The sequence below is a fragment of the Anoplopoma fimbria genome, chromosome 24, assembly GCF_027596085.1.
Source record: "Anoplopoma fimbria isolate UVic2021 breed Golden Eagle Sablefish chromosome 24, Afim_UVic_2022, whole genome shotgun sequence".
In the NCBI taxonomy this organism is placed as follows: Eukaryota; Metazoa; Chordata; class Actinopteri; order Perciformes; family Anoplopomatidae; genus Anoplopoma; species Anoplopoma fimbria.
Genome location: NC_072472.1, coordinates 21,534,784 through 21,544,431, shown reverse-complemented (window position 1 = coordinate 21,544,431; position 9,648 = coordinate 21,534,784). Strand labels below are relative to the sequence as shown.

Below are 9,648 nucleotides of genomic sequence, written 5' to 3'. Positions count from 1 at the left end.
ATGGTCTGAATCGCAGCTCAGCAAACTTTTTGATACGAGGTGGCATTTTTTATTTGGTTTTACATTGTGTTTAATAATGACAACACGTAAAAGAGTAAATCTCCAACAGATCTGTGATTCTATTCTACCAATATAGGCAACATGCACAGCAGCATTTAAAAGAAAAAAGTTCTCCCATAATGCAACACATTATAATTCAAAACAAGAAGGTTGCTTGTTTTCATCTTTACGAAACATCTGCGTTGAGATCATCAACCTTTCAACCTTTTCATGAATATGTAATCTTGCAAATTGGAGGATTTCTGGCTTAAATTTGCCACTTTAATATTGGAGAACATCCCAATTTACATTTTTAGTTTGGGTAATTCAGAGTTTTTTCTCATAATATTACCCGGCTCCGTATTTTTTTTAACCAATAGCCCTTATACGCCCACAGACATTTGTCAGCTTATTATAGAAATGAAAGGAACCCACAAAACACAAGAGCTGATTCTAGAGACGTTACTGGAGCATTAATGCTGTGTTTTTGTGAAACAGAATACTATTTTTTCCACACTTCTTCACAGTCTGTCAACTTGGTGAACCTGGAGGTTGGTAGTGAAACACTACAGATTTTCATTTGAACATAGAATATTGCATAATTGAGGACAGCATTATGTATCTATTTTCTAAGTGAATAGAGTTTTCCAAACAAACACAAACCAGCCTGTTTTCACCGTGTGGCAAATGACAGTGAGTGCCCCGTTTATTGTGTTTTAAAACATGTAAACATACAAGACGGTGACTTCAAAACAATCACATACAAGACATGGTGTCAACCAATAAAATATAAAATATCATATTCATCTTCATATACTGTATACCCAAACAAATGATAATTGCAAGTTAGCAAAAGCCGGAATGCTCAAGAACATCAATATTTTTAAATATATATATATATATATTATAGATACTTAAGGTAGATTTCATATACATAGATTCAATATGGACTTCTCCCTTTTTGATTCTTCTCCACACTAGTCCTCTCCTGGCACATTGCACATAACCTCAGGAATCATATTCATAAAGTAGAGTTACAGGTGGAGGATGAGTTAACCCCTGCAGCTTATTGTCTTAACCTGACTAGCAGTCGTAGCTCAGTGCTCGCAGGCCTGGTTTACACCCATGAGCACAGGTATGTGTGTTGTGTGTGGGAGGTGTTGGTCTACTGATAATCCACAACCCCCACCTCTGCAGCTGGAGATGCTCCAAAGATCTGACCACCAGTACGCATCACAGAGGGGCGGAGACTTCTCGGTTCTGAGACGGAGTAACAGAACATCAGGAGTCCTGTTTCATTTCAGCTCGGTCCTCTCTTCTCTCTCACTTCACGTGGAGACGGTGTTCAAACCCTTTTTCAGTTTTGACCAACTGTCACACTAGATAATAAAAAGAAAGTTCTGTGGCATTCATTCTCTGTATGTATTTGTTCAAGTTTTACAAATAGTTTAATCTGAGCCAGGCCATACAAAAATGATTGCATCATATCACATCCTTAAAATATAATATGTGTATCTTTTTGTTTGTAAAGCACTGGTATCGGATCTATACTCGGTATTGGTCAATATGCAAGTTCAGGTATGAGAACACCTCTATTTAGGTGTTGCAAAGACGCCACAGGACCTTTTTTTTTACGGTTAGCAGCGTGAGAAACGTTTCCATTAGTTTGCACTTATTACAACGCCGTCAACACGTAGCGTTTTGTCTACTTGCCGCTCAGAGCCGTCGTTACAGGTCGGAATGAAGGGGCGTGTGTGGTTTAGCGTGCTGAAATGAAATGGAGAGGAAACCACGCCCGACTGGGTATCCCCCATCAACCGTCACCAGTTCTCCACCTATTCTCCCTGATGGTCATGGAAGCATCTCCAGCTGCAGCCCGGTCACACGTGCAAAAAATAAAATAAGGCATAAACCAGCACGCTACTCTTGGATGCTTCTCTGAGGTCAGGTCCGGACCGCCAACAGTCAAAGTAAAGGCAGATTTTAGAATAACTCCACGCTGCGGTCCCCTCGCTGCCTTGTTCGCTACATCCTACTGAGGTAGACCTAGCCAACCCCACGCTCCCTGGTGAGGCAATATCTATCTACACTAAACCAGCAGCAGAAACCTTTGTAGTGCACATTGGCCTTAAATAATAAGTACATACTTCTTGGATGACGCAGCTCTGTAATATTTAACTTAGCGTTCCCACATCTCTGCGCAGTATATCTGCTTTATTATGCGTCATCGCTCTTTTAAGACTTAACGAGGGTCTGATAAAAAGTCAGCTCAACAGGCTGCAAAAATTTGCCAGACTGCTGCACACATCCATGAGTTCAAACAGACAGAATCAGCTCTCATGTTGCCTTCGCCTGTTTCTTCAGTCGATACAAAGTGCGGTTACGACATTTCTTTGTTGTTGTATTTCAAGGGACAGCCGACGGCCGTCTCCAGGCACTCCAGCAGGGAGCCCGCTGAGAGGAAGTCCAGCTCCACCTCGATGAATTTGATGTAAATGGCGAAACGCTGCGGCTGCTCCTCGCCCCCGTTCTGATTGGTGACGGTGCCGCGGCAGTTCTCCTGCAGGAAACGCGTCACGGCGGAGGGTTCGCCGTGGGCGTAGTGTTTGCCAGAGCCCTGGAAGTGCTGGAAGAGACTCTGCTGTATGGTCCTGTCCTCCGCTATGCCCAGGTAGCAGTAGGTGACATTACCCCCAGTCCTGTCCCACTTCTCCCAGCCTTCATCGTCGGTCTGACTCTGAGAACCGTTCTCCGACTCGCGGTGAGGCGAGCCGCGGTCCTCATCGTCGCCCCGGGGGAAGGTGTGAGCGGCATCTTGACAGGGCGACGCCGCCTCGTAGCCGATGGCGTAGAGTCCGTACGCCTTGGGGATGTCCCCGGGAAGGAGGTAGTGCGACGTGCCCTTGCCGCAGCCCGCCGCCCTGGACTGGGTCACGGGGGTCCAATCCACCTCCATGTGCAGCTCCAGGCAGCGAGCCTCGCTGATGGTGATGTCCAGGAACTTGTAGTAGACGTTCTTCCAGTTCATCTTCTGGACCCGGGTCATGATGACGCGGCCCTCCGGCTTCTCCGGGTTGAAGTACTCGCGGAGCCTCTTGCCCAGCGGCACCTGCGAGCTGATTTCGGCGTAGTGGTACCGCACGTCCTCCCGCCAGCGGGTGTTGTAGCCCACGCCGAAGATGGCCAGCTTGTTGGAGAGGTGCAGCCGCGAGAATTCCGTCCATGTCTGGAAGTGCTCCCATTTCAGCTGCACCGACTCCAGGATGCGCATCACGGTCTGCATCGTGTCCCTCTTTCTGCAGAGAACCCAGGGAACAGAATAATGAGGCAGCAATAAAACATGTTTTCCATTTTGTAAAGAACTAAAACAAGCTGTGATTTAAAGTACAAATACAAAACCACAGAACACAAAGAAGTGACGTGGAGATTCCTTAAAGACCTTTAGCAACCTCTGGGGGAAAGATTTCTATGAAGCCCATACGACTTATAATGTGTTATAATCTGCTGATAGCACTGTAAAATAATAGTTATAAACACTCATAAATACTAATAATGCAATATAACAGTAGTCAATGCATATTATAAAGCAACTTATAATGGCTTAGAAGGTCAAAAATCATAATACTTAAACAGGCCCTATTATGCTATTTTCCAGATGTATATTTTTATCTCAAGTTACAGTTATAACATGTTTACATGCGTTAATGCTCATAATCCTCCTTGTTTTTCTCATCCTGGCTGTCCTGCAGCATCTCTTCTCACCCTCTCTCTGAAATGCTAGGTTGTAGTGCTTGCTCCTCCCTCCAGAAAGCAAAGTCTGCTCTGATTGGTCAGCTAGCCCGCTCTGTTGTGATTGCTCAACGTTTCACATTTCAAAAACCTCTTCCTCCGGAGCTCCAGCTCCGTCTCTCTCTTTTGTTGTTTGAGGGCCAAACTAGCCGGAAAGTTTTTATGTCACTTCTGTAACATTATGACCTCATAAAGTTACTGAAGTGAAGGAGCGAATTCAATGGAGCCGTTTCAGGCAGCTCAGGAGCAGTGATTCTGAGGGGGAGGGTAACTCCTTTTAGGCGTGGACTTCAGGTTTTACACTCTACAGACCTTTTACATGTCCAAAAATATATATAACACACTAAAGAAGAGCATAATAGGGCCACTTTAATCATTTTTGGTAACTCACTTTTTTTTTGCAAAGGTGTAATACATTATACTCTTGTTACACTGCAATATAATCACTGTTATAATAGACTATAATGTGATTATAAGTTATTATAATTGGTCATTGTTTGCTTTGAGTAAAGTGCAACTTTTTGCGACATTTTGAGTTTTGTTGTTGCATAGATTTAATGATAACTACATAGTCCCCTCACTCTCCTTTTTTCAAATTCTCAATCTGTTCTGTCTTACTCAGACAAAAAGGCCCCAAAAAATGCATTATAAGAAATTATAATTTATTGTATTTTTATGGACTAAGAGAACCTTAAACATAAGATATATTTGGGATACCGGACCCTGACCTGTTTCAACTGGCAGATAGAGAACTAACTGGGGAGCACATCCCATTCAGAGGAAGGTCAGACACATTATAGAGTTGGCTTTGCAAAAGCGATTTCCCATGATTAGGCTAATTCAAAACTTACAGTCACAGCTTTATATCAGACATTTTCAGTTAACTTTGTTCTAGTTGACTTACTGGGCTTGTTCTGACAGCTCTATTTGAATCTGCAGAGCTCGGTTTTTAGGCACCTGGGTTTCTTCTAGAGAGAAAACAAACACACAAATGATCTTTAACCCAATATTTCCCTTTCATTTCATTGCTAGCTGTCCACTCCTTGCTAACACACTCACCAGTCTCCATGTCCCCCTCCTGGAAGGCCGAGTCCAGCACCTGGTTGCACCAGTCCTCCTGGGAGAAGTCCTCCAGGGTGCTGCCGTCCGACTCCATCTCCTGATACAGCCCGCTGCTGTTGATCAGCACCGGGGCACAGCTCTGGGAGTCCCAGCCTCCCTGGCCGAACACCTTCTCCAGCTGCTCTATGGTGTAGCTGCTCTTCCTTTTCCCAATGCCGTGCTCCTTCACACGGCTGTAGCAGCGCCGCAGCGTCTGTATGTGGTGGGACAAATAGAGGACTCGCTCAGCTGTTTGTCCCAGTAACAAGTTCTACAGAGTAGTGACTCACAAAGAGGAGAGATATGGCTTAGTTAGCGTAAATACATTTTAATGTGGGGGGTCTTTTTATTGTGAAACCACAAATGTTTACAATATGGGGTTAGCCAACATTAGCTAAGATTGACTGCATCATTGAATGCATCATCCCTGCAGCAGAGTGCTGCAGGGATGATGCATTTTTTTAGACTAACAGGAAGTTAGCATCACGCTGGTTCCCTCCACAAAAACACAATGGGATTTTTTCAATTAGATTTTGGAATATTGTAGAGAATAATCTCTGGAAAACAAAGGTTTATGATACTTACATGTTTTTTTCATCAATATAACCTTCACAAATGAACACCACTTTTATGATTTTTGGAGCGTGAAAACAATCAGCAGGAGTAAAAAGTTAACATTTGGCTATAAAGGAACTCCACCACGGTCACATGACTTCATGTATCCCCCACGAAGCTAAAAGAGGACATGTGTTCTAGTGACGAGGTTTAGTCGTCTCATTTACACACTTTTTTAATGACACGTAAAATTCTGAATTCACCAGAGGGGTATTTACTGATAAAAGGTTAAATACTCTTAAGTTTGTTTCTGTTTTCTGAGATCTAACCAAAAACATATTGACTTTGAGATGATCGAACCCAAAGTGTAAAAATGCTGACTCATTTCCAGATTTTTAGGACTCATTCCTGCAGCATTGTATATAGTTTTATATTTCCTTCACTTCCTGCAAACAGGAAGTTGTTTAAAAACATCGTAAGGACGAAGGGACGTGAAATTGTATGACATGTTTAACAAAGAACGGTAAAGGTTCAGAAAGGATGGACCAACTCTAAAAAGGCCTAACAGACATGTTATTATATATAAAAATACTCTGCTTGGAGAAATAATTAGAGTTGCGTAAACTGTACTGCTTCGGAATTGGCCTCGGTGAACAAATTTAACGTAATATACTACTAATAAAACCATAATATACTATTAGTATAAAAGACAAGTTAAACCAATAACACTTTGAATGCAATTGAGAAGTAAACTAACCTAAACATGGTGAAATATGCAAAATACCATAAAGACAATCATACACAAAAAAAAGAATGTACCACGAGGGTTCAGTTTATCATTCAAGTTAAGATAGCTTCAAGGAATGTAGTTTTTTTTAACTGCTCAGATTTTAAACAGTTTTCTAAACCTCCTCTCAGAGCTGCTGGGTGGGACTCACCTCTGACAGTGTTCAGAGCCTTTGGGTGAAGCAGAACTTCATAGAAATTGGACAGAAGGATGGCAGGGTGCAGCATGTAATCTTAGATGTGTGTTGAACTATTTTCTCTCCTGTATTTGTTTCAGAATACCAAACTTATAGTGAGAAATAAAATGACTAAACTCTCTACAGCGGATTAAAAAGACAGATCATAGGTTTCATAGCTCAAACATCACAGTTAAGGAACAAGAAGCAGAACATATTTTAAGGACTTGTCCCTCAGCGGTCCTGTAGACATACAGAGGACATATCAACTCACCTACATCACCTACATCAGTATCAGTATCAGCTCGAATCAGTTTATCAGTCCAGTAGTCCTACATGTTACACAGGTTGGACATTACGGTGCGTCCACTAATGTTTAACAGCTGCAGCCTCACAGTAACCGCATAGAAGTAACATAGAGAGCATGGTACAGGATCTGCACTCAGATCCTGTACAGCTCCTCACTTTCGAAGGAAGCGTGGGCTCTGATGTATATCTGTCCTGCAGGACGTAGTAATCGTTTTGTTACCTTGAATTTTTTTGCAACCTTTGGAATTCAAATGATGACATTTAAAGGGGACAGTGTGTGAGTTTTAGTGGCATATAGTGGTTTTGTGGCAGGCTGCTACCGCCTAAATACCCCTCAGCTCAGCGACTCTCTTCCCAAGCGTGTCGGAGAACTACAGTAGCTGGTTATCTCTTTTAAGGATTTTAGTACAAGTAGGAGCTACTCTTACCAAGGCTCAGTTTTTCTACATCACTAAAGTTTTTAAAAACATATATAACATTTTTGAAAACAAAGAAATTCAGAACAGAATCAGAAGTTATTTTTAATTTAGATGTCGTTTAGATTTTGTTTCTAGAGCAGCAACAGTTATGATTACAACAGCAAAGTCACTTTATAAAGTCATTAATATCTCACCGTAAAACAAAGTAAAATGTTAATAAAACAAATAACATTTCAAGACACAGACATCCGTCAGTATCAGTCATTCCTCCGTCCTCTGTCCTCCTGGCTGCTTTGTCTCAGCCGGCAGAGAAGGATTACTAAAAATGAACTTTGGCCGTTCGTGCTCGCTGTGCTTGAATTTGATTTGGAAAACCTGAACTCCTGAAGGACGTAATGATAGTTTTGTTACTGCTAATTTTTTTTACTCACTGTCAGAAATACAGTGATGCTGAAAAGGAAAAGATATAAGACAATGTTGGGGGAATGCATGGAGAAGTCACATATAACATACAACATATGGCTGTCCTATCTGATGAACAGATGTTTCTGATTTGTCTGTAACATGCAGGGAAGGTGACACTTTGAATGAATGAATAAATTAAAGCTTTAGCTAAGTGTTGACTCTACCCTGACAGAATAATTATTGTTATTATAAGTAGTCTTATTATATGAATCATTTATGTCATATACATTGAATGTGTTGTATCTCTGTTATGCTGTTCATTCTGTACACATGACATCTATTGCATTCTGTCCATCCTGGGAGAAGGATCCCTCCTCTGTCGTTCTCCCAGAGGTTTCTTCCTTTTTTCTCCCTGTTAAAGGGGTTTTTAGGGGAGTTTTTCCTGTGCCGATGTGAGGGAAGGACAGAGGATGTAACATGTGTACAGATTGTAAAGCCCTCTGAGGCAAATTTGTAATTTGTGATTCTGGGCTATACAAAATAAACTGAATTGAATTGAATATATTTTACAATATCTTTGGAACAGCCTGCTGGTTATTAATTTGTTTTTTTGTTTGTTTGTTTGTTTGTTTTAGGGCTGCACACTTCATCCAAATTTTATCAAAATCCCATTATGGTATGCTGCAATTTTCAAAATGCAGGAGGAGCAATATCTGTTAAAAAGGTGTAATGTGGGTCTAAACACCATTTTAAATTAATGTTGGGACTTTGTTTGGTACAGATCCCATCACACCATATGTTTATCAGTGAACATGAGAATAATGATGAAGAATGATTATTCCCTCTTATATCTCAAATCATATCACAATTAAATGATCAAAATAATCACAATTAGATTTTCTTTCCCACAGTTGTTCAGCCCTAGTTTGTTTTACATCTATCTTGTATTCTCGATTTTTTTTGTCATGTGCACAGATTGTAAAGCCCTCTGAGGCAAATTTGTAATTTGTGATTCTGGGCTATACAAAATAAACTGAATTGAATTGAATTGAATAATACAAAAATAAAAAAAATGAAATGGAAATAATTTAAATGAGGAAATAATTGAACTAAATAAACATAGAGATGTCATGTCGCATTAATTGACATGATGGGCTCTAGATAGTAGTCTATGTACTAAAAAAAAAAAAAAAAAAAAAAAAGGAATGTATTAAAGATGAGATGATGTCAGGTCAACAACCTGTGACTGTCATTAGTGGTCCTGTCAGAGGATGGAGGATGGAGGATGGACATCGCAGCCTCATTTACCTTCATCCTCTCCCTGCACTGGGACGGGGTCCGCTCGTATCCCAGCTCCGACAGGGCTCTGGACACCCGCTCGTACATGGCGGGCCCGGGGGCCTTGCCGGAGAACACGGTGCCCGCCACCTCCAGCTGCTGCATCCGCGCCTCCGTCAGCCTCTCGTTGCCCCACACCGCGATGAGGGCGTTCGTCTCGGACGGGGTCCACGACATCCCCCGGCACGCCGTGAAGCTGTTGGAGGAGGACGAGGCCGCCGTCCGGCCCGCGGTCCCGGAGCCCACGTTCAGAGGCGAGAAGCGGTTCGGCGTCGAGGGGTTGGAGTGGTATTGATTACTGTCACTCAAATCCTCAGACTCAGGGGATGGCACCTCGGTTTTCGGTATCTTTAACGGCGTCGATATCTCCGGAGAATGCTCAGCTGTACTGGACGCCGCCATGTTGCCTCTGTTGCTAAGGGGAGGGGGGAGAGAGGGTGACGTCCGGGGCTGTACGCTGGGAGGCATGGAGGAAAACACGGGCTGGATCCTACGGGGAGTGGCAAAGATGGATCCTGGAAAAGTTTGAGGTGCAGGTTAACAAACAAACAAATTCAAACAAACAAGCCCAGAATCAAACATGTCACAGGAACAGGGGGCGTGGTTATCTGAAACTACATCTCCTCCGCCTCCTTTTAAAAAAAATGAAATAAAATATGAAATAATCATAATGAAATAAAGGCCTGCTACAGATATGAGCGCCTAAAATAGTAGAAAGTAACGTCACTGCA

The 9,648-nt window shown here is 42.2% G+C and overlaps 1 protein-coding gene across 1 annotated transcript; it reads right to left on the bottom strand.

The window, feature by feature from the left end:
* Positions 1-1,328: 1,328 nt before the first annotated feature.
* Positions 1,329-9,349, bottom strand: LOC129113602 (myb/SANT-like DNA-binding domain-containing protein 2). Its single transcript, XM_054625996.1, has 4 exons — positions 8,888-9,349; positions 4,888-5,143; positions 4,733-4,796; positions 1,329-3,335 (listed from the first exon to the last, which is right to left on the bottom strand). Exons 1-4 carry the CDS (start codon positions 9,317-9,319, stop codon positions 2,420-2,422), a joined length of 1,668 nt encoding a protein of 555 aa, XP_054481971.1. The 5' UTR covers positions 9,320-9,349; the 3' UTR covers positions 1,329-2,419.
* Between the last annotated feature and the right edge of the window lie 299 nt (positions 9,350-9,648).

Excerpts from the sequence above, each read along its gene's own strand:
- LOC129113602 (XM_054625996.1), bottom strand. The coding sequence starts at position 9,319 with ATGGCGGCGTCCAGTACAGCTGAGCATTCTCCGGAGATATCGACGCCG. Across the intron at positions 4,797-4,887 it reads GGAGGGGGACATGGAGACTG|AAGAAACCCAGGTGCCTAAA; the intron begins GTGAGTGTGTTA and ends TTTTCTCTCTAG. Across the intron at positions 3,336-4,732 it reads GAGCTGTCAGAACAAGCCCA|AAAGAGGGACACGATGCAGA; the intron begins GTAAGTCAACTA and ends GGTTCTCTGCAG.